The sequence below is a fragment of the Aythya ferina genome (genome assembly GCF_964211825.1).
Source record: "Aythya ferina genome assembly, chromosome: 14".
Taxonomy (NCBI): Eukaryota; Metazoa; Chordata; class Aves; order Anseriformes; family Anatidae; genus Aythya; species Aythya ferina.
This window is the reverse complement of record NC_140312.1, coordinates 1,166,890-1,192,180: the sequence shown is the minus strand read 5'-3', so window position 1 is coordinate 1,192,180 and position 25,291 is coordinate 1,166,890. Positions and strand designations below refer to the sequence as shown.

The 25,291-nt window shown below is 39.7% G+C and overlaps 1 protein-coding gene across 3 annotated transcripts in view; it reads right to left on the bottom strand.

Moving 5' to 3' along the window:
• The window catches only part of NR3C1 (nuclear receptor subfamily 3 group C member 1), a 66,188-nt gene that overhangs the window by 5,579 nt on the left and 35,318 nt on the right, over nucleotides 1-25,291 (bottom strand). For 2 of the 3 annotated variants that reach the window (XM_084535792.1, XM_084535793.1), the window contains 5 exons: nucleotides 20,693-20,856; nucleotides 16,828-16,944; nucleotides 12,325-12,603; nucleotides 9,605-9,749; nucleotides 2,755-2,885 (listed from right to left, as the gene is read on the bottom strand). In XM_084535792.1, the coding sequence (XP_084391918.1) occupies nucleotides 2,755-2,885; nucleotides 9,605-9,749; nucleotides 12,325-12,603; nucleotides 16,828-16,944; nucleotides 20,693-20,856 (836 nt within the window). Of the gene's footprint in view, nucleotides 1-1,672; nucleotides 2,611-2,754; nucleotides 2,886-9,604; nucleotides 9,750-12,324; nucleotides 12,604-16,827; nucleotides 16,945-20,692; nucleotides 20,857-25,291 lie in introns of those variants that run through there. The other variant, XM_084535794.1, reaches the window with a different exon arrangement.

Sequence of the window (25,291 nt, the reverse complement as noted above, 5' to 3'; positions counted from 1 at the left end):
ACTAAGTTTTCATTTAAGAAATGAAATGGCAGCTGAGAGACGAGGAAAAAAAATAGATGCAACTGAGACAGATGACTTGTTGAACAAACAGCACAAGACTGCTGGCAAAAGAAAAATAGTAATAAAAAATAACACAGGTAACCTAAAAACAAATAAAGAGAAGAGAACCAGAGCAGAGAGGTAACACCACCAAGGCCTGGAATAGCCCTGACAAAGAAGCACTGGGGCTGGGGATTCCTGTTCTCACCGTGTGGGAAGCTGTGGGAACCAAGGAGTGGGGACCAAGGAGTGGATTCAGTCAATTCAAGTCAAGGTTAAGCCCCCGTTCCTACGTGCTCCTACTCCTACGTGCTCCTACTGTGCAGGTCTTTCTATAGGCAAGGACAAGTAAACTGCAAATGCATCAGGATGCATCAGGCGCAGGGACTCGAGTGGCCCTCAAAGTGCTGGCTTTGAAGCCTTTGATCACCTTGGTGAAGTGAATGAAAAGAGCTATAGGGAGAGGAGGAAACAGAGACAAAGCAGACTGAAAGGAAAAGGGGAGAAAAGAGTGGAAAGAGGCCACTAAAGCAGAATCCCTTCCTCAGAAACTATGACCCTCGCTGCACTGTCAGCATCTGTTCAACGTTACTCTGAAGTATTTTATCTGCCCGGCCAACACAGAAGATGACAACGTGTCACTGCCAACAGTTCCTTCACTAATTTATATGGAAAAGGTCTGCGAGGTACATTGGTGTATGAGCTGTGTGTCTACACCTGCACGGAATTCCTGTTTTACTCCTCTTCCTCTTCTCTTGAGAAACACGTACAGTAAACAAAAATCAAAATTGTGAAGTCATGGATTTAAAAAGCTACAAATTTCAGCTGTTCAACTTTCAGAAGTGCCGCAGTGTACCCCTTACACAACATGTGTACTTGGGAAGAAATGTGAGAACGCATTGTCCTTCAACGTAAATACAACAAAGAAGCCTTCTGCTGGTCAATGCCAGCTCTCGTCATACATTACTTGTGAATGGGCTCGATTCTGCTAACGTAGCTCCCTTCCCACTTCTGACATGGAAATTCCTTTAAGGAAATTTCCAATTCCTGTAGGAAAGTTGGCCTGCCTTACATCCAAAACACTTGAGGAATTTTTGGGAGAGATTTTAAAAACTGCTTTAAATCTTCCGTTTGAGCGAAGTTTCAAGCTCTTACAAAACCCACAGCAACACTGTGAAAAGTTTCTTTTCAAAAGAACCTTTGTCCCAGCTCGGGGCTTGGCACGCGGAGCTTGGCCGGGTCGCTGCCAGGCCGCCGAGGTGAAGGGCCCGGGAGCGCTGCTGCCGGCTCCAGCAGCACAGGAGGTGCTAACGCGGCACCTCGCTTCCACACACACCACGCTGCTGCCCAGTTAGCACCCAGGGGCTCCCAGCACATAGCGGGTTGGTTACTGGATCCTCCTGCTTTCAGGAGGTAAAAGCCCAAAGCTACCAATGCTTTGTGTACAAGAATTAATGCCTATTACTCCTTGTGAACATCCTTTATATGTTTCTGTAAATATAAACATTCCTTATAAAGACAAGGAACATTTGAGCCCTTGGTGCTATTCAAGCTCCTAAAAATATATACTTTTAATCACATAAAAGCATTGTGCTGAAAAATCTTTTCTTGCATTGTTGCTTTTACTGGATGCTTTCAAGGCACACTCCCATACCTGTCATTATATTCAAAAAATAAATTATTATTATTATTTTTTTAATTCTGTCTAACAGAAGAAGTGAAGGCTCCAGGAAAACTACAATCATCACCTCAAATGAAGCTTTCTCAGCCCTCTGGCTGAGCAGTCCCCATGCAGTGCAGACAGGCACACGGCTTCAGCTGTTCAGACAGCCTGAAGCGTGCAAGACACAGTCGTCGGCTCATGCCTACCCCTATGCACACACACAAGAGTCTCAGCACTGAGGTCTTTGGATTGCAGCTGAGCCAGGGTTAAAGCTGAGGCTCATCAGGGAGTCACAACAATACAGTGCATGAAGAGGAGAAAGAATCACCAGGTACTAATGAATATGAACACAAAGTAGAAATAACACTATAAAAATATTTACATAGTGCTTCTATTAGAAGCTTTTCTGTATGGTCTAGGAAGGGACTATTTTGGTGCTTGACTTTGACCTCTCATGCAATACAGTCAAAACAATTTTTACTTGTTTTCACTATAGCTCATCTGACTGAAAGGCATATAAAAGCACCATGCAGTATTATATAAATGGCTTAGATATCTATCATAAATCCACCATTTACTTTTTAGATACAGGTACAAAGTTGCATTTCACAATTATTGTAATATAAAACGTACTTGTATTTAACAATTTTTAAATACCTTCTGAGACAGTTCAGTAACTTTTTTTGGGAGGAATCTGCTTCACTGGATCAGAACTTGCTCATAGATTTATTTAGTTATTTTTAAATGAGCATGAAGTCATAGCTTTGCCCACTTCTTTGCATCCCGGACTGCTCAGCTAGTCTCTGGTTTAGGCCTCTCTGTTGGAGTTGCAAAACTTTGAATACCATCTATAATATCTTAGCATGAATGTCTTGTATTTGCTAGAAGCAGAACTTTCTTCAGTAACCCTATAAGGTGAGGTGCCAAGCAGAACATTTTGATTTTAATTTGCTATCAGACACCTGACATGGTATAAAACTACACACACACATTTCATGGCACTGGCAAGTGAAACTTACACCGTCCACATAGGTATTTAACTATTCACCTACTTGTAGAGAGGAGAAGCAACGTTTTCATACAGAGATACTCTTCGTAGGAGACTTGAAGCCGTGATAGCTCTCGGGCAACCATAAGCATATGTTTGCATTGTTCGTACATACAGGGTAGATTCATTCTCTGCCTGAGAAATAAGCAGAAAAAAAATAGATTTAGAATTTTGAGATGCCTACACACTGAACTAAGTTTCTCCATGCTTCATTCAAAAGTGGTGGGGGTTGCAGCTGCAGATGCCAAGCTAAGTACTTTTATCTGTCTTATAGCAAAAGAATCTTCAGTTTTCTCCAAGGAACTCTCATGAGTGAGAGGTGCTCCAGCCCCTCGAGCATCTCTGTGGCCCTTCTTCTGGACACGATCTAACAGATCAACGTCCTTCAACATCTCCTGTTCAATACTACAATCTAAACAAAGAAACAAACAAAACGGAATCCAAGTATATTGAATCCAAGTATAAGAAAAAAAATGCTTTTGAAATTATTTCCTCCAAAGTTGCTATCATTTTTCAGTTCTCCTTTCCTTATCCCTGCAAGAGCTGGTACATATAATAAAATGTGTAACAGAACCTTACAAGCATGCTGGAAAGCATCTTAAGAAACCCTAAGTCAAAACAAGAAACACGTACCTTTCGCAAGGGGCAAAAACCTAAGAATAGTAAGAATTCAGAATGGTTTTCAAAAAGAGAGAAATACAAGCCATTTACACCATATTAAAACCAAGCATAAGTCTAGAATACCCGTCATTTCCAGAGGAAGGCAAGCTGCTGAACAGTGCCTTCGGAAAGGTGGCAGGACTGCTTGCAGCAGTACCTCACGGAGCAGTACCCATAGCTCCACACACGTACGTACATCCCTGGCCTCAAACACCCGCGCTGTGTGGGGCTTCAACAACCAAGGAGGCACAGCGAGGGCACAAAGCGCTCACAAGACAACGCATGAGGCAGGAGTGGTCAGCTGTAGGGTACTTGACACAAGGCCACGAGCTTACAGCAGTTGGCTGTTTGGAAACGATCTGCTAACCCCTTTGGGTTGTATCAGAGGGCATCTCACATATTTCCAGTTGGGTAATTCAAACACATTCCATGTCAGGGCTCAGCAGTTTTCCTCATGTAAAAGTATTACCATTTCTAGGCAAAAGGTTAAAATAAATATTTTGAAATGGGTCAGCCTGTCATTTATTTCCATCTGCTGTAAACATAATCATCGCCGCAAGTCTGAGAATCTATATGACGACATTTTGGGCAGATTTTTGGTAATAACAAACCTATGCAAGTGGCATTCCTCAAAAAATGAGAGCAAAACACAGCACGCCTGCCTGCGGGCAGGTCTGAGCCCGAGCACCCGGGGGGCTGCCTGCGGGGACAGAGGGAAGAGGCCTCAGAGACCCCCCTCAGACCCCGACACCCCCCGTACATCCCCTGCCCAGGCCGCATCTGGCACAGAACCGCCCCGACTTCGTGCTCTTCAGGCAAAGCTCTGACCACCGCCAGCCCTGGTCATCCAGAGAGACCGAGGTCTGAAAGCCATACCCCAAAAACAAGCCCAGAAACCCCTGATGGAGGGAGCAGAGAATGTGCTGAGGCCTGGGGGGACACAAGACAACTCGGCCAGGGAGAGAGTGCTGCACCAGACAGCACAACGGGTCAACATATGTGAACGGCAGCCCTTGAAATAAAGTAGAGACTCGAGCAGCTGGCTAATGGCAGATTATCGTTTCGGTAGTGATCCTGCCCCAGTGACTGCAAACCTAGGCTGATTTGAAACGCTAATCTTTGAAAGTATCTAATCTTCCCCTGCCTTTGCAAATAGAAAAAGAACACGCAAGTCGGGCATTAGGTTTAGGATGAATGAGACCCATGTAATTTACACTTGGCGTCCATATGCATGTGTGTGGGATGTGTGTTGATAAAAGCATGTAGTTTTCAACACTGCTGAATCATTCAGTACAGCCCAGTCTATAGAGGGAAAAATGAGCAAATGAGCTGCTGGTATTCTGAAAAATCGGACAATACAGATTTCACAGAATTCGTTACAAAAGAAATGTTCAAAAAATTCTGGGAATAAGAGAACTGATTAAACTTTGCTTATAAAACCGTAATTAATGGTTATTTTCTTTCTGTTCAAATAAGGCAAATACAGGTATTTGGTATGGCATGTAATTTTATAAGGACAAATGTGATCAAGCAGTTGACCTCAAATCTAAGAACAGCAAAGAGCTAAGATGACGTGTGATGTAAACATAATCAAATTCCTAAAACATGTAACTTTCAAAAACTTCTTTCTAAAGCTAGGCCACAATGAAAAGACATTTGCTACTTGATGAACGCAACTGTGCATTCCTCACTGTAAGTGCACGTACATGTGACACGAGTGGAGGCTTTGAGCTGACGGAGTCCTAGTGCCAACTGCACTCAAAGTGTGTTCTGAGTCACAGGGCATGGAAAACATTTACACACAGCTACAAAATCGCAGGTTTTTACAGTCTCCAAATACTCAGCGATGGCCTGAAGCCTAGGATTTATTGAGCTGCCAAGCTTTTCAACAACTTGTATCAAGGTTTTATATATATAAAATATAATACATAATACATAGAAACTGCCATCTTGTATAAACACAGCTAAAAGAAACACTTTTCCTGTTTTGAAACATAAAATGTGAGTTCACTGGCTATTCACACACAAATGCATTGAAGCATATTGTTTCTACCCAGAAATGAAGTACAGAAATGCGAATTTAAACTATTTTCCAAAGTCTTAAACTAACTTAAAATACATTTTTGCCCCCTGCCTTAAGAGCCCAGTAACATTTTTCCCACCTTATCTATTGGGAGATGAAAGCCTGTCAATGGCTGCTTTGTAGTGTTTTCCCTGTGCAGAGCTGGGGAAAGAAATGCCAATTTTACACCCCGGAGGCCCAAGGTGCACCTATGGGATTCAGCAGCAGCTTTTCTACTGACTGAAGTGGGAGGCGGAGGCAGCAGTCACTGCCACCCAACAGATGGGTTGTCCAGAAAGGAACACCAAATGCTTCCCCTTCTCCTGCCCTGCTTTACCAGCACCAGCTCAGGTGTCCTTTATCCGTCACTGCTAACACTGGAACTGGCCGGGTCAGCCACTGCCACCCTCCCTGCCTCCTCTGATGGGCATCTGCGAGCTGGAGTTGAGGAAAGAGGGCGGCTTTCATCTCAAGGCTCTGATTAACTGGAATAGTGACGACTTCAGAAAGATCAGAGGAAGGAAGGATGACAAACTGACTTACAGTCTTGCAGAAATGACAGCTGCATCATCAGAAGCTCATCTTTTCTGTTTTCTTTTTCGGTTTTGCAAACATGCATATTAAAAGCTTCATTGTACAGGTTCAAGCATAAGTGCATGAAATGGAAACATTGCTACAGACACATGCAGTGAACCCTTCTGCACACAGCAAATGCTATAGGAATTATTTTGGGGGTGAAATGCAGGCTAGGTATATTAAAACGGTAATTATAGATTTAAATATGCACAATTCCATATACTCAGTGAGATATTTATTAGTTATAGCATAATGTGATACTTTTTTGGTAGTGTGAACTCAAATTATTCAACTATTAAAAACTCATTCATGTTGTTGCTATTCTGCAAGGCTGAAATGATGCAGGTCTGCACAAGGCCTCAGGTCAGGCCTGAAGTTGTTGCCAACTTCTCAGCTTCTTTATACTTCCATTTAAGAAAAAGAAGTACATCATCAATTTTAAGGATGAAGCTACAGACCACCTCTTGGGAATTACTCTATTCAAATAAAACACAAATACAGACATCATTTTGTTCTAACCCTCAACTGAAACAATGCTTTGAAACTGGAATTAATAGATATGAAGCCAGAACAAATCCTTAGTTACAAATAAAAATGCAGAAGTGTCATTTGCAGATCTTGAAAATTACAAGTTTGAACAACTTATACTTCTTTATCTGCATGCACAGATCTGAAGCTACTGAGAACAAAGCAAAGGTGTGATACAGACACCTTTAGTTAACTGTGAAAATGACCTTGATACTAAATTTCAGGAAAAAAGATTCTGATGCATCTGTTACACACAACACCTATGCCTAACTGTATTTATTACAACCAAGCTTTAAAAGGAGAACTTGCTTCCCAGTTATTCCAGGCAATTCACCACAATACTGTTAAATATTACAATTGCTTTTAGCTTTATCAAACAATAGAGCTGTTTTGACTTTTAGAGGATGCTACTTTGCCTACTTCAGTTAAGATGCTCAATGGGTTTTAACAAACATCTAATTCTTACATCACATGGAGCTATCTTATTCCTCTACCTTGGACCTGCTTCTAGAATATCTGAAATACTTAAAGAAGAGCTTAGAGGCTTGGAGGGCAGCAAGGGGGTGGGCTGTGTGAAAGATGACTGTGATGCATCTCAGAAAACAGCACTGAGTAAATTCCTGCATGGTTTTTAGGAAATGTTATGTACCAAAGTACTATTTTTTCAATGATGTATTAAGCAGAAAGAGTGGACATACCTGCTCTGTGCATTTTTTTTTCTTGCTGTACATGATGTCCCTCTTGCCCTACCCACTGTTTTAGATTTTAGCATCAGTCATGCTTCCCCCATGGCACTATCCTTCTGGATTTCCCACAGGTACTGTGCTTCTCCAACTTCTTGTAACTCATGTAGTGTTTTTATATATTATTCATTAATTGTCATGTTTAACTCAGAGGTGGCTGTATTTTATTGAGGAGTAGTACATAAAAAGTTATGACCAGAGAGAGTTTTATGGGCAACCTGTAGCACACTGGAGGAAGACTTAGAAGAAACTGCAGTTCTCTTAGTCAACCTATTTTATTGAAAACAAATGTCATTTTAATAAACAGTTCATGTAACAGAACTGTAACTCAAATAAAATTGAGAATTAACACTGACTGTAATAGGATTATCCTTGCCTTTTTTTTTTTTATTATTTTAAAGAGTATTGGCACATACTTAAGTGTAAAGCTCTGTGGTTTTGACCAATTGATAAAACCACAGGAGATCTGACTTGTAGCAAATTAGATGCTATCATGCTTAATAGTGAGAATATTAATTATTTTAATTGATTCCACCACGTGGAAGCTATTTTATTTCAGAGATATGTTGATCAAAATTAGTAGAATATAAGCACACAGATGGGCATACATTGCCCTCCTGCCTTTTTTTAAAAATATATAATTATTGTAAGGAAATTATTTAAGCTTGTAAATATTTATCCAGGCTTGTATATGAAAAATACATTAAAGTGAATAAATGAAAACAAAGAAGTAGTCTGAAATATAAATGGCTAATCACAAAGAAAACGCAAAGATTACTTTTCTCTTTTTCTTTTAAATGGAAAAAAGATTCAGGAGCTCATGTATTGAAGTACAATAGGAACAAAAATATTATGACTACTGCCTCAAAACATGCCAAAGGGGCTAGCATTACCTGCAAAGACAGGAAAATTGAGACATGAGTAACACCTTGTCACCTGCATCTCTCTTCAAATTACTGTCAGTGAAATTGTCATGGTGATGAAGTTTTGTGATTGTATGAGCCAAAGGTTCTGCGTAGTTGAACTTAATAGTTTGTCCCCACCAATGGACAATATCATTTCACGAAAAAAGAATGGCAAATCCATAGTAACAGCATCGTATTAATTGGAACCGGCAGATGGGCAAACTAGAATTTGAATGGCTCTGGCCAGCAACCTCTAAGATTTAGATCTACAAAACAGTTTCAGCAATCAATTCAGAGTACAGACTAAATGTCTCAACAAACTTTATAGATACTGCTAGCATCACTGGAATTGCAAGACCTAAAGACCACTTGGAAAGTTTATTACAAACTGCTCAGACAGAGTTCTGCCTGTTGAAGAAACTGCTGTTTAAAAAAAAAAAAAAAAGAGTCAAAGGACACAATTGCTGAAATGGCTTCAAAGTAAAAACACAGCAAGAAAGTCCATCAGGACCAATGCCAGAGCACGTCCTAATGGGAGAGGGTTTGAGACAGAGCATTTGGTCTCCAGACTGAAAGACATAACCTAACCTGATCTGCTGTGCTGCTACACCTTTGGAAAGTAATATAACTGTGCATATTTCTGCACTAAGTGTTTATACCCACTGCAACTCAAATTAAGCCTCCTATCCATCACCTCCACAGTCCTGAATTCCCTTTCAGTCCTCTACAACACAATTACCACACAACACCACTTTGAAAAACACAAGAAAGACAATGTTCAGTGTGAAAAAAAAAGATATCCAATTATTCTAGCAAATTCATTTTTTCTTGAAGACTGCTACCAAAGTTCAAAAACAAAATAAAACACACAAGTTTTTCCATTTGCAACCACGTCTTTTCAGTCAAATTTTAAGCAGGCTCAGATATAAATGTTTAGCTGTTCAATAATTCAGTGGAACTAAAAGGACCATACTATTACTTTTATGCAACAAGCATACAGCACATTATGCAATTTGCAGAACTTATCTCTCCAACCCAGATAAATGTTCGGCTTCAACTTTGTTGGCTTGACTGAAATGAATGACTGTAAGGAATGGTGCAGAGACAGGCACAATATGGAACATTTCAGTACAAACATCTCCCACAAATATTCTGTATACAAATAAACTTAATATCTAAAAGACTGCTCTTTCATTTGACCTATTTAAAAACTAAGCAATCTGCTGTAAGAAAAACAATGCTGCAAATGGCAAACTGATTTGTGATCTCTGCAACAGCTTGCTACCCAGTGATTCACCTCTCACGTACAAAACACAGAAAGACTGCGTGGATTCTAGTATTCCCCGATAAACGTAGAAAAATGACTCATTTCTTACTTACTCATTAATAATCAGATCTGGTGCAAAGCACAAGAGATTTCCATTTGATTGTTTGTATGATCTCCATCCTAAAGCAAAAGCCATTAGGAACATCCATGAGTACTGCAGAAGGGTCATTTGGTCATCCAGATGTAGATTTCTGAAACCTGGAAAAAAAAAGTTGAGGTGTGATAGTATTTGTAGCAAGAAAGAAAAAATAAAAAAATAATAAAAAAGTAACTCTGAAAAGGACGATGCTTATCATCAATATGACTTCTGTACTACCAATGCAGATTCCTACTTATAAAAGTGCATTTCATAATGATTTTTCTAAATGTGATGATGTAACCTGAAATATAACCTGAAACAATGAGAAAATTGCTTGCCATATTCCAATTACCTGATTCAGCCAAGTATTTCTGTATTTTAGATTACATTTTTGGTGGAAGAAAAAAAAATAGAATAAAAGAGGTTCCTTATGTGAAAGTCTTGTTGAAGGAAAAAAATGCACTTTAAAAGGGGTGCAAACACCATTTTCCAACTTCCAAGATTACATTCAAATATTTGCACATGTAGAAATTAAGCATTGCAACTGCAGGACTCAGATTACAGCTTCTGGGCAATATGACTACATATGCACCTCCAGAGGTTGAACAGAACACTTCAGCACAAGTCAGGCTTGAGCTTGTTTACATATACCTGTTGACCATGCATAACAAACATATCGTAGAACAACAGACAAAAGACTAACAGGAAGAGTTAACTCTTGAACCTTACATTGTATATTATACTGGCATCTACATCTATATTTCTTCAAAATAAATTCTCAGCACCCATCTACCAAATGCACGCACACTGCAACTACTGGATTCTTGCAGCCACATTGTCAGCTACTTTCTGGATGGAGAGAGTACTGGATGGACAATTTTTGATTGGTACTACAGGTGCGAGAAGGGGATGGAATATTACAAAAAGAAAAATCAGAATATGTGCAAGTGCTTATCTGAGACAGATGGTCAAAGATAAATTACAGAAGACAAAAATATCTAATATTCTCTACAATTCATTGGGCGATCTTGCAGAGTTAATGGCACAATTTTTTTTTAATTTCTGAGAGTAGTGCAAGAAACAACAAATGGTTTAACTTTAAATTTTGTTCTTATTCAACAACAGTTGTACATTGAGCTTACAAAATATATATCACATTAGAAGCAGTTAATGATGGTAGCTAATCTTGTAAAAATACACAGAATGAATAGAGCCAATTAAGATAATGAGGAAGTGTGTAAAATGTGAGAATTAGTCCCTTAAAAGGGCTTAAAAACGTAGGCAGCTTTCCTTTTGCAGTGTTAGTTCCTATCAGATTGCGCCTACATTTAACAAGAAAATATTGTGCCACAGTGAATCATTACTAAAGTCTGAACTCAAGATGATTTTATTTAATTTCATTAGGCATCTGACATCTAAAGAGCTCATTACAGTGCTGTTTCGTGGATATGTTTAAATAGATAGCATTCAATAGATTATTATATAACAAAACTTGTATGCCTAAACAGCTTCAAATAAAAGCTTCTGGTTTTGGAGAGCACAGTAACTACTATTTACACTACATCTAAAATACAAGGAAAGTATTTCTAAGTTATTTCAAACTTACTGGGTCAAATATTGAAACCTTCGCTCAAAACCTCCTTGGGAAAAGATTGTTTTGAAAAAATCAATTAAAGGATTTAGCCATCAGTGCTAGATTACTTTTAGTCTTTTTGATGGGATATCAGTAGAAGTACATACAAATTAAACACTCTCATTACAAAACACCTTAGTAATAAAAAAGAAGAGAATAAGAATGTGGTAAAAATAGTTCCTATCAACATAATTATTAAACAGAAGCTTGGCATGTTCATAAAGAACATATGTTCTAACCTGAAGGGTTGGTCTTATTAGTGGAACCGTTCAGAAGAGTTTATGAACACAGACAAATATTTTATAAAAACTGTATTTGAATTCGTATTTCAGAATACCAAAGGGTCTCCTACAGCCTTGTCCCAGCAGAAAGTGCAAATGTGAACTTGTCCTAATGAAGACCTCAGCAAAAGGTGCAAGTCCCCATCACAGTAAGCCTTAACAGAGAAACAATCATCTCCTGTCACACCTCTGCTGGTCATACATGTTTGAGTTTGGTCTTCCTTTCCTACTCTTAATTTATTTCCTCTCCATTGAAAGAGAGACCAGTACATAAAACACACTGAAATTTCATTATAAGACCTTTTTTCTTCTGGCAGACCTCTTGTATGTTATTGCATTCTTAGGCAATGTAAGCATTGAAGAAGTCTTGTTTGCCTTTTTTTTTTTTTTTTTTTTTTAACAGGTGGTTAATAGTATTGACAAGAAGTAAGAAAAATATTTTCTTCTGTCAGAAAGAAACAGATCTTCAGCTTTCCTTGTGGCCCTGACTTGTCCCCAAAACATACTATGGGATGCTACACGTTATGTCCAAGGCTGAGACATTTCTTTCTTCTGTAAAGCAACTGCTAACTGTGTCTTCAGGTGGGAGCCAAAATAACAAGAACACTTCCAAGTTTCCTAGTGTAATTATGTAGCTATAATGCTTGAGAGAAAATGAATGTTTTGGCTTCCTCTCATAAAAGTTTATTTATGAGGGCTCTGAAGTATACCAAACATGAAGACAGATACTCAAATACAATAAAAAGGCTGCACTTTGCAATTAACGCCCATGTCTCTTACCTGGTATCGCCTTTGCCCACTTCACTGCAGCTACAACTTGCCGCCCTCCCAACATGTTGAGAGTTGACAGGATGCGCCAGCTTGAGTCAGGCAGAGTGCTGTCGTAGCCTGAATACAGAACTTCGGGTTCGATCACTTCCAGCAGGGAAACGAGGGTTGGGGTCAGCTGTGGCAGTGAGGCAGGAACTATGCTCTTGTTTCCAGGAGTCTCAGAAGCATCTCTCGTTCCCGATACATTAGCCTGCTGGATTCCTTTTATCTTCTTCTTTGTTTTTCGAGCTAGGAAAGTTTTGGATGTCACAGGTTAGATAATGGAAAGTAGCCACACACCGACAAAACGTAACAAAGGAAATGACACTTTTTCCTGCATTTGTAGATCACGCACTTGAAACTTTTCAAGCATTTTTTTCATAAAATTGTAAATAATTTCACTTCAATGCTGATCAAACTAATAAAAAATATTTTATTTTACATTTCATAAAAGTCACATTTATGTTAATGTTTCAACATGCTAAATGATGTCTGCAGGGAGCACAAACACCTGCACCTAGAATTTGTATTACATGTGACAGTTCGATAAGACTTGATGAGACAGAACAACACCTGCTTAGAAAATTCTTGCAGGAGTGGGCTCTTCGTAATTTCCTTACATTACAGTATAGAAACCATGCAGAAGGAAGGAAAAATACATTTAATGGGTAAAGTTACTCAATCTCTTGAGCCAGGGAAAATATCTTTTTTTTTTTGGACAACTTTTTTTTTTTGGAAGTGCTGGGCAGGAGTAGATTTTTCTTTTGTCAGCTTCCCTGAATATAAATCATTGCTGCATAATTAAACCACAAAATTCATATACCAAATAAATAAAACATTACACAGAGATGTTAACTGTAAACTGGAAGCTGAAGCACCAATTTTATTAGCATATTGTCAATAATGGAGTCTCCTACTAGGCTTTCAGCCCTCCTGGACGTAGCCTGCTAGAACTGAACACTCTATTTAACCGAGACCAGAATGAAACCCAATTCTGCTCCTCCATCTCCACTGGTTGATTGATTTCTGTGCTGCAGCTTCAGAGATAAACCAGTAGCACGTAAACGCATCATGTAAAGTGGTTTCACTTTCAGAGTTTGTACTGATATAGCCAGAATCTTTGATCATCAGAAATTTACCAACTCTGTAGCTTAGCAAAATACAGTATCCCCCTCCCGACCCTGTTTCTCCCACTGGCTAGGACAGAATCTTCAGAATCTTAACTGGCAAAGGTAACAAATTCTCTATGGACTTTGCATAAACCAATTTTTTTTCAGAGGCTTAGATACTGGCCACACCTGCTAAAGTGTTCATGGCAGAATAGCACACCCACTTTTGTGGAGCAAAGAGCTTCTTTTTCTTTTAGTAGTGCACACTCCCCCCTCCATTATCCTTGTTCTCAAAACCAAATGAACTGCTTTGACTTAAATTTACATGCAGATCCCCACAGCTTAACGCTGACACCTGGTATGGAATATTTCCAGCCCAGTAAGTCTGGTAAAACTATCATCAAAAGAAATATCTGACAAGATGAAGTGTTACACAAGAATTTGATTAAGTTAAATCTATACCTTAAGAGTACAAATCTTACACCTTAAGAGTCCCTTAACAAATGCTGAGGAGGAGCAAACAGTTGTGACCCATGAAAGCACCAGTGATACTGTGGGAACAGAAGAAAAGTCCTGGAGGCAAAGCTTCACGCTTAAAAAGAACGTGAAAGAACAGGAGACCTTCAGGGAAATATTATCTGAAATGCTGGCACTACCACGCGTCGTCTTCAAAACGAAGAAGACAGAAAGGAACACGAATTGCCAAGACTTTAACTATAAAATGCAGTATGAAAGGCCAAAAAAGATTTTGAGATGACTTAATATGGGCATAAAAACTAACAATAAATCTTTTCTCTCCAAACACATCAGAAAGAGAAAAGGTGCCAAAGAATGTCTAGGATCAATTAATGAGGAAAGTAGGAAACGAAAATTCAAAGAGATAAAGACTGTAAGACAAAATACCATTATTCTACCTTATAAATCTCTGGTACCTGCAGCTTGATAATTGCACATTTTTCCAATCCCCCCAACTCAAAAAAAAAAAGTAACAAAAAAAATCCCCATAAAGGAGATAAGTAATGTCAAAACTATGACTGATAAAGCAAATTAGATTAGAAAATGATTAAATAACATGTTTTTGGTGCATAAGGATCCATTTTAATTATTGCTTCCTCTTGTACTGAGACAAAAAAGTTACCATGCAGTATTTTATTATTAAATAAGGTACTTTTCCACCCAATACTTAACAGTGAAATTCACTGCTACAGTTTGCTACAGGTACTAGAAATCTCTGCATATTCAAACCACGATAGGTTAGACAAATTCATGGAACAAACATGACACAGTAATTCCTGAACTACAATTCTGAAACAGTGAAAATAAAGGATTTTTTTTTTCAGTCTGTTCTGTTCTCCATACTGCCTTTCAGCTTTCTCTTCTACCAGTTCTTTTGTACTACCAATTCACCACCTGTTCAGATATACCTGATATATTATTCTTTCCACGGTTCTTTCTTTCTCGCTGCTTCACACTACCTTGGGTTCTAACATTTTTGCTTTGCTGAGTTTCTAGATTTCTTTTCTCTCCACCACGAAAGCAACTTTTTTGTCCTTTTCCAACAACCCATATAACAATATCCATCCTCCAGAAAGTCATTGCTCTCTAGGATTCTGTGCCAGAACTCAGGCAAGCAAACTATAGTTGGAAGGGATCCAAACGACACGCAGAGAAGTGGTAAGCATCTGAGATGTCATTCAATTTTGCCTTTTCTCACCAAAGAAAATCAACTCAAATAACATCTACTTGAGCCTTTCTTGGACAGCTGCACTGAAGTCTTCTTTAACAAGAGTTCACAAATTCATGTAGGAATGGAAAGGCTTGCCGTTAGAGTAATATGCACGATAAGGTGTTTTATTCACATAGATAAATGTATGAATATAACACATGTATTTTGAAAACAACTACAAAGGCAAAAATGAGAGAAAAAGGTGTTCTTTTCTACCTCAAAAAAATTGTGCTTTTCTGGGCTATTCTGAGCTCCCTTTCTGAGCTCCCTCACTTGCAACCTGCTGTGCCAACCCAGCAGCAAGGCACCTTCCTTCCTTCCCGCCCCAGCACCAGCAGTAGGTAAGCCAATTACCCTGCTGTTAGCTCCGAAGTGCATGGTTCAGCCCGCTGGCAGTGTCTGCAGGGGCAAATCCCTCTCCAGCACAACACTCATTGACTACCTCGTTTCTTTCAAGGTAATTTCAGGACCCACTGTTGCAGATTTCGGCTGTTAAGCCGCATACACCCTTCCTGCACACAGATCACAACAGTATGGAAACACACAGAACTACAGTCTCCTTCCCCCGAAGGATGGGATTTACTTGTGAGCAATAGGAGGGGAAGCTTTTCAAACTGTGTTGGGTTCTTTGCTTTGAGGGCAGGGGCACACAGAGCCACCTGCAGGGCAGAAAAATTGGTGATTCTCTCATCGCCTGAGAGAAGTAGAAGAGGCAGTAAAGATGAGCTAACAGACTAATCTGAGCAGTATCCATCTCTAATACAATTCAGCATTTACATTTTATTGAAGGATATTTTCACTGAAACCAGGACTCTTGTTCATACTTGTATCTGACAAATACATTTTTGACATTTTTATTTTATCTGACAATTCTGATGACACAAGTATCACCCTGATAACTACGCTAGTAAATACTGAATTAATCTCTACAGCTCAAGGAAAAAATATCAAACATAAAATGTAGCTGACACCAATAAAAATGTTTTATGCCTTTTTACAGCTGCTACTAAATCTCTGGTTGATGTGGTCTTCAGTTTCTCATCAGCTATCCAGGACTTAGCAGAGGACAAATATGTACTAGTACATTTGTATTTATTTATTATACTATCTTCTCTGGAGAGCTTCTGACAGACATTTAAGAACAAGAATCCACAGCATAAATAAATATAATTTCCTTTTCTCCAGTTTGAGGATGCAAGTCCCGCTCCAATTTTAGATCTATGTCTGGGCATTCCCTCCCATTTGCGGTTTTCAGCATCAAGTCACTTTCCTAAGTAAGAATAAGCAGGCATGACACTTCCCTACAAGACCTCCGTTAGAGTTCTGCTGTCTCAGATTCACTGAAAAAGCAACAAGATCTATGTGCTGACAGGAATAAAAAATAACCCGGTTTTGTGTGCATGACTCACTTCTGCTGAACATACTGAGAGATAGAGCAACTGACTAAGGATAGGAAAGCACAGGAGAAATTTTAGCGATAAAAAACCCCTTACTTTTCATTAAAAAGCTCATACACACCATAAAATGCAGTACTTTATACATATTAAAGTGCTTCTCAAATGCTTTAGCTTCATAAACAGCATGACCTTTATTGCCCAGGACTCTAAAATAAGAAATGGATTTGAACACTGAAGTTACCTTCAAGGTTCATGCCAGCTTGAAGACATTTCCGGTAGCGGCACGCTGGACAGTTTTTCCTCCGAATTTTGTCAATAATACAATCATTTCTTCCAGCACACAGATAGTTGTGCTGCCCTGCAGTCACAAAAACAAAGAAAATCACCACAAGGCCCACAAATAGAATAGTAGATAAGATATATAATAATAGATAAGATATATAATAATAGAAAAGTCATTCGTTCTTTCTGTAACATTAAGGATATAGGGACTATACAACATCTTTACTTGCTGTACTTCATTTATTGCAAAAATCAGATCAGTATCCATATGACTTCTAATACCTACACATCTAGCAGACTTCTAATAGACAGCAATGCCAGTACATTTAGGAAGAAATCCTATTTTCCATTTGCTAACACTAGGAAATTCTATTTGTAAAGCTATTTTTTCCTCTTACATGTCTCCAAGCTATGAGAAAGCTCTAAGCTTCTATCGCATGTTTACAGTTTCCCTAAATGACTTCACACAAGACATAAATAACATTCATAAACTCATTTGGAAAGTATACAGTTCATCATATCTACAGATACCTAGAAATAGCTTTCATCATTTTAGGAGTCAAGAAGCTTCCCTTCCTTCTTGTTTAGAGTCTGAAGTGGACAAACTAAGTTTACTGACATCTTTATGGACTCAGATTCAGAAAAAAAATTGATCCTAGAAATATGGCAACCTGAAATACATGAATTAAAATAAGCGTATTTCTTTGCTGTTATTGTTGCTTTGATTTCCCAAGGAAGCCCTGAATATTTTTCTGCATGAACACCCCTATTTTTTTTTTTTTTTCATTTAAGCAAGAAGATGAAGCCTTACTAAGCCTTGTATAATCTTTGTGTTCTACAATAAGTTAGTAAATAGACACAATTCATGGTTCCGCTTACCATTACTGGCATACTGATATATATAAAATACATATAAACATATACATGCACACACATGAACTGCAGACCAAAGAATATTTGTACTCTCATAGAGTATAACTTCATGTCTCAAAGGTGTTCAACTGAGATCATGATTTCACATGGTAAATAATGTTCCTTCATGTGTAGATATTCCAAAGCCATCCCATTTTTTTTCCTAACAAAGAGCTTCATCTCCATGAAAATGTATATATTTTTTACTACTTAGCCATTATTGCCTTTTTTCAGATGAAAGCTACATTATTTCTTTGCATTACATTATATTAAAGCTTTCTTTCCACATGAACATTTTGTGAAAAACGAGGAGAAGCTGATTTCACCTTCTGCTTCAATTAGTCTGAATGCTGCCCAAAAGACATGCCAGTTATACAAAAGGATGCATTAAAAACAGGCAAAGATACTTAACAAACAATATGCTGGTAAAAAAAAAAAATCTGGTGGTGAGCAAACAGAGATCCTTCCAAGGGAATTTGCTGCAGATATGAGCATTTTACAGAGCCCTGACAACACCACTGTTCAGTGTTGTACTGCCCCCAGCACAAGTATGCCCTTGGGCTGCGAAAGGCTGTGAAAACAGGAAGACTGAAAGATTCTTGGGAACAGGCTGGGAATTAAAAAGGCTGAAGAAGCAGCACAATCTGGAGCACAACAGGAGGCAGAGGTGTCGGAGGGAATCTGAGCAGGGGGAAGGTGTGAGGATCTGAAGCAGGATGAAGGAACGGAGGTGGGGAGGAGAGATGAAGATCTGGGTTGGCAGCAGGGTGTGGGTAGCGCGTTGGGAGGCGAGGAGGGTTGGTGCTGGGACTGGAGAAACTGAAGCATGAGGGCTCTGAAGCACCACGAAAATAAGCACCAGAACAAGATAGCTTTTGCTATCCTGGCTTCCTGAAGAAAGGATCCTTGTTTGTGTGAAGACCTGGTATAAATACATAGTAATTGTCCCATCTTCATCCTTCCTTTTTTCCTCTAGTTCTACTAGAAATACACTTTATATTGATTTTCTAGATGCTGATACTTTCTGTTTCTGTAACTATTTCCATCACAGCATACAGGCGTGCTGACAAAGGTAAGAAGAAAGGTTTTGAGGCTAAAGGCTTGATACCAGTGCACAGAGTTTGCTTATCTGTACACTAACAGATGCCTGGCAGACATTAATGAAAAGGATATTGCTGAAACAAATTCTTTCTACATAAATTCTTTATAAGAAAAATACCTTTTAAAAATATATATGTGCATTTGCTCCTTAAAGCGAATATTAAAACTCATACATATATATACTAAAAGAGTTCCTGAAAACGTCCATATCTAATCTTGTGTATTAAGGTTGGGAAAATCTTTGGAAAAAATAAAAAATGAAAGCGAAGGTAAACCTTGAGGAATTGCAGTTTTACAACTGCAACCCTGCTTTAGCTATTTACTAGTAATACAGCTGAGACAAGATGTGACAAGGTCACGTCACCGATCAAATAAATTACCGAACTGATTTCTTCATGTATCAGTACTGCCATAACCTGTTTAAGCTTCAGGACGGCAAGACTGTCACTCTGACACATATTCAGCTGCCACATAATACTTCTTCTGGGGGATATCCAGTGACCTTATTTTAATCCAAGTTACAGATTTGGAGCCTGGCTGCAGATGGGAGCACAGCTCCAGACAGAACTAGCTGAGAGTCAAGGACAGCCAAAGCAGCTCTGAATTTCAAAGACAGCTCCGTGCTTTGTACTCGCTGGTATGGTCTCATTACACTTGGGAAACAGCTCCAGCTTGCCACAGAACCGACATCCTTTCCCATGATGAGTAGCAAAACTGCCACACAAACTTGACTTCTCTGACCCTTCAGAGAGGCTCTGCATTTCCCTGCAGTTTCCTATTGCATCATTAAGTTCCCTATTGCTTTGGATGAGTTGGGAACTCAGAGAAATACTTCTTCTGCAGGACCGAGTGCCAATACATCTTTGTCAAACACAACCCGCACTCTGCTCAAGTGAAATCAAACATGCAAAAATGTTAACAAAAAATGGTAGTCTGAGTCACTGCAAAATAACCAGCTAATGACTGCATGAAAAAGGCACGAGACAGGAAACCCTGTAAGAGGCTGCAAGTGAGAGTTACATAACTTCACCATACAGGAATTGCCATCTTTTCTGCAAGACTGAGAATATAGTCTGCAATTTTGCCTTCTCTCTCTCACACTGAAGTGAAGAGTCCGGCACTGAGGTACAACCTAGTTCGTTACCTAATGTCTGCGTACACAGTCCAACCATCACAGATGATTTATTCTGCTATACCCCTGCAGATTCAACATGTAGTTTTTCATCACCTCTATTTTCTTCCTGTGGTTACAGAGAAATCCGAACCCACACAAATGTCTGTTAGTTACCTCTGTATATATCACACATGACATGTAAGTAACAATCGGTATCGGTGATAGTTCTACAGTTTTTCCTACCATAACCTTGCATAGGAGAGATCAAATCTCACATACAGCATTATACACAAAACAGCTAATATGAAACTCAAAATCAAAAACTTTATGAATTTAATGCACAGACATGTATCTGTGCATAAATAGGAAAAATAAACAAAAACAACAGTGAAAGAAAGGAAACAAACAAAAAGCTAAGATAACAATACGTCCTTTTACACTGGGAGTGAATGGGAGCATTTTATAGATGTAAATAGTATCTATGCTTCAGATAATCACACTATTATCAATGTTACTACGAAAAGGACAGTGATATAATGGATGGGGTTTTCCAGCAGGAGTCTAACAACAACAAGGATTCCAGAAAGATTATCTAGCCTGGTTTTGGCCACTCTAATACGTAATTGGATTTTGTATTTTTAAACAGGAAATTAATAACATCACTTATCATAGATCATATAATCAAAACACGTCTTACCTTCCACAGCTCTTTTGAAGAACACTTTGCAGCTGCCACAAGTAAGCACACCGTAATGACACCCAGAGGCCTCATCGGAGCACACAAGACAAAGCTTGGGAGGTGGTCCCGTAGTTGCTGAGGTTGTGGATGGAGAAGAGCTTACATCTGATCTTATTCCAGGGCTAGAAAAAAAGGTGTCAAAATGCTTATACTGAAGATCTGTGCAATACTGGCAAATAAAATATTCATAACAGCAAGAGATGGATTGCCCTTATCTTCAAACACAGCTCTCCACACAAACTTCACTAGCCTTGGAAACAGTTAACCACTGATTTTTGCAATGCGTAAGTAAAGCTGTAAGGATTTTTTTACTGCCTGTTTGACTACGTCAAGATTACTTCCCTTGCCCATCTCCGAAGCCAAGTTTCCTGCGCAGTGATCCCAGTCTATAAAATTGACTCAAAGTACACTCCTATTCCATACTGTTTTCATTATGGTTACACTCCCCATAGTCTGCTTTAAGTCCTACAAGAGCTTCCTCTCCACTAGTTTTCTACCAGGACACTCTATACAAGAAACTGTGCAAATTAAGTCGTATTTATATATATTTATAGTAATAAATGATCCTTTCACCCCAGCATATTAGGAAAATAATATATATTCTTAATTTCAGGATCTGGTTTTCCTATATAAGCACACAGACCATCTCCAAATGAAGGGGTAGTTCTTTAACAAAAGATCATCGTTACAACAATAAACAGCCCATCATAATCACCTTCACACTGCTTCTGATCATGGGGGCTGAACCGACCATGGTCCTGCCAAGGTTCAGAGGCTAATCTTATCCAGCATGAGCCAGCAATACAGACAAGGCCCAACACCTTTCTTGTTTCGGGCTGCCACAACATCGTACAACCCGTAAGGTGTTAAGGCCCATTTTGTTGAGTTTGTTTTCACAAAACTGTAACACATTTAACTGAAATTTCTATATTGCATGCTTAAAGTGATTTTAGAATTTTCTCCAATAGGGTTCTGGCCACATTTGTTTTATGCTGTTGGTGCCTTTACTCAGAAGCACGTTCCCTAGCGTGGACTTAAAATTTCAGTGTGAGCTGGCTTGTAAATAGGAAATGCCTTTTCCTCTCCCCAAGGAAACCTGAATAGATTTGGTCACACATTTAAAGAAAAGATACAGCTCTCAAACATTCACAAAAAATGTAAATTCCAGCCCAAATTAAAGCACTCCAACACTTCGATGTCCCCAGCAGCCTCGCAGTGCCTCACTGCCTGCAGCACGCGCACCGGGCAGGAGCAAGCAGCAGGAATGCAACCACCCAAACACAGAGGGGTGAAAAGCCAAACCAGAACAAGCACATCTACAGAGTTCATGCTCTGGTGGAAACAGAACCAGATGGCAGAGAAAAGGGAAAATTGCTTAAGGAAAGAAAGCGAACCCACCAAAATCCAACCAAACCAAAGGGTCCGAGGCATACAGGGGACAGGTGGCCCGAATCTAAGCCAGAGCAGAGGGGGAGAGCAAAAGCAGAAGCTGGTTGGGAACACAGCAGCAGCCAGGACATGCTGGAGTAACCAGTACAGAGGCTGATGGACAGAAATCGGGCTAAACAAGAGGATTAAGGCTGCAACGAGGGTGGAGTGAAGGCTTCAGTAAGGAAGGTTGGCAGTGGGAATGAAGTAGAACTAGCCAACCTTGAGGAAAAGGGAAGAAAAACGCCCTCCCAGGAAGTAACAGCTCTTCCCAGAACTGGGAGAAGAACTCAGATCTGTCACAAGTCCTTTGCTTTCAGAAATTTGTGAATTGCAGCAACACTTCCTCTGCTACATTACTCTACAAGGATGATGGCAACTGTCATCACCATCATTAAGTAGTCTGTCAACTCAAGTGACACTCATCAATAGATTATAATCCTTTTTATGACCCATATGATGGCTTTTCTATGTTATCTAATTAATTTGGCTTTTCTTAAAGAATAGAAAACTATAATAAAATATTTAGGTTGCACAATTAAGCTTCAACATTCAAGTACTGGCAGAATGTAATTCATCCCAGTTACGTTTGTTTGATGTCCTTACAAACACACACATTTAATTACACACCCATCCTAATTTTTACTCAGCACGCCTGCTTCCCTCAGCACAGAGGCACTCTAGGAACGAGTAACGTAACGATGGAAGCAGCCGTTCGCAAGGCCCCGCTCCTCAGAGGAGGAAACTGGACAGAAGCTACTGGTCACAGGCCTGCAGGGAAAGAAAACTCATGGGTAGGAAGCTGAGGACTCAAATCTATTTCTGCATCTTCTTACTAAACTGCGTGTGTGCTGGTATTGGATTAATACAAAGCGAGGTTTCTCCTAACAGGCAGTTGACATGTTCCCTGCCTTCCTAATGGACAGCCCGAGCATCTTTCCACGTGTAGTTTTTGAAGACAACTAATTCAGACACAAAAAAATAAATTCTTCATACCTTGTGAATTTATGACAAAAGCATTTTCAAGAGAACATTAATCAGCTGTTACAGAAACTACATTAGTGTCAAACATTCTGATTTTTTTCAACCCCCTTTAACGTTTAATAGGGCTCACTTTTTGTACAAGTATCATAGAAAATGTAATGTGATAAAGGAAACAGATGATACAACAAAACTAAAAATAAATTATTACACATTGATTAATAAAGCAGTAGCCAGCAATCTAATCTGGGCTCCTGGCATATCTTTTCAAGTTGGCACTATCAGATAAGGGCAGTATTTACTAATGGTGTGGAAATCTGCCAGACACCGACTGTCCCTTGGTTGTGCAAAACAGAACTTTGCTTGCCTGAAGCACGGCGAACAGGGTGGATCGCGGCCCTAAGGACTCGTGCGAGAGCTTTACAGATCAGATCGCCAGCCAAAGTGAACATTTACTAACCAAAATAGCCCTGTACCTAAAACAAACTGGTTTGAGGTTTAATATCAATCTTTTACATACAGAGTTATAGGATGAAGTAGTAAAAGACAAATAACTACTTCTGAAGTGGTTGTGTCTCTCTGCCCAAGACACAGGAGAAATTCCATCCCAATACAAGGTAACAATCAGTAAGTTGTCTTTTTGTTATTTGCAGAAATGTTTTAAGACTCAACAAAAGCCTAATGAACTACCATTCTTAAATAAATATATAAAAAAACCAGCCCAAATGAGAGGAAAAACTTTCCAGATTTTAATGGTTCCAAAATTCATAAAAACTTTAATTAAATGTTATTTTGGGAGGCAAGTTGTTAGTTGGTTAAGGGTACTGAGCTCCACTCTCGTGTACTTTCAGAAGTTACTTGTACCTAAGCTAGTTTTATTTGTTTGTATTTATAGGTACATTTGTTGATCGTCTCCCATCAAGGGGACACACGGAGGGAAAACGAGAAGACGCGAGGAGCAGAAGTCACGGCTACATAAACTAGCCCTGCAGCAATCACCTTGTTTAACTAAGGCCATTTCTCTGTTAATCATTCACCACAGACTTTCAAACCCGGCTCAAGGTTCAAACTTTATTGAAGACGGGTGTGGTGAAGTTAACGGCAGCGTGAGGTTTTGGTTCCAGCAGCTCCCCTTCCACCGCTGGGCACTGGTCTCACCGTGCCGGGGCTCCCTGCGGCCAGGTGGGCGCAGCGCTGGCAGGAGCAGCACGGAGCAGGGCAGGAATGCAAACAACAACAACCTCCTGGCACGGTTATCAGAGCCGGGACACCAGATAGGGGCGGTCATGGAACTGACAGCCCGTAATGAACGGGAAAAGTTTGAGCAGAAAGACGCGACGGAAAGCTACCGGTCTTCTGAAGAAACCTTCCTTCAGTGCACTTGGTCATTAGTGGTGAAAACATTTGCTTTTTTCCCCATTTCTGCTTTCTTCTGTCTTTGCTGTGAATATACATGTAAAATCTCCCAGGTACCACATAGAATATACACTCCTATACATATTAAACATGCTAAAACTCTGTAATCGCATTTTAAAAACATGCCACTTTCCTGTTACTGTACATTATTAAACAAAAGAAATCTCCAGTGAGACGGTGAAGAAAGGAATACTTCCAACAACTAAAATGGTGAATCACGTAAAATCAACAGTTTACGACCCTCTACCAGTGAAGGAAAGCTTCAGACCACCCCCTTCGCCACGTTCTGCCCCAAACCTGTGGCTGTGTGTTGGCGGCAGAGGCGCAGGGCACGGCGGCAGCACCAGCACCAGTGCCACAAACACGGGCACTGCAGCAGGAGGCAGAGCCTCGTCACGAGATGCCTCCTGGCAGCCTTTTCAGCCCCTCCAGACACGGCCGAGTCTGGGCACGTACCCTCACCTCCGGGACAGGGCAGCACGGACGGCGGTGGGCAGCTGTAAAGGGCACGTTCTTTTTTAAAGATGCCACAAAGTTATTGCAAATGGCATGTTACGTGCAATGAGAGAAGCGCTCTGTTAACAGCTTAAAGACCCAATATATTTGAGGGAAGCAGCCGTAAGGTACACAACAGGAGAAGGAACATCTCAGGAAAGCTGCGGGGCTGCTAGGCAAAGCAGCAGCTGTCAGCTCAGCAGTTTTCACCTTCAAAAAAAAAAAAAAAAAACACCA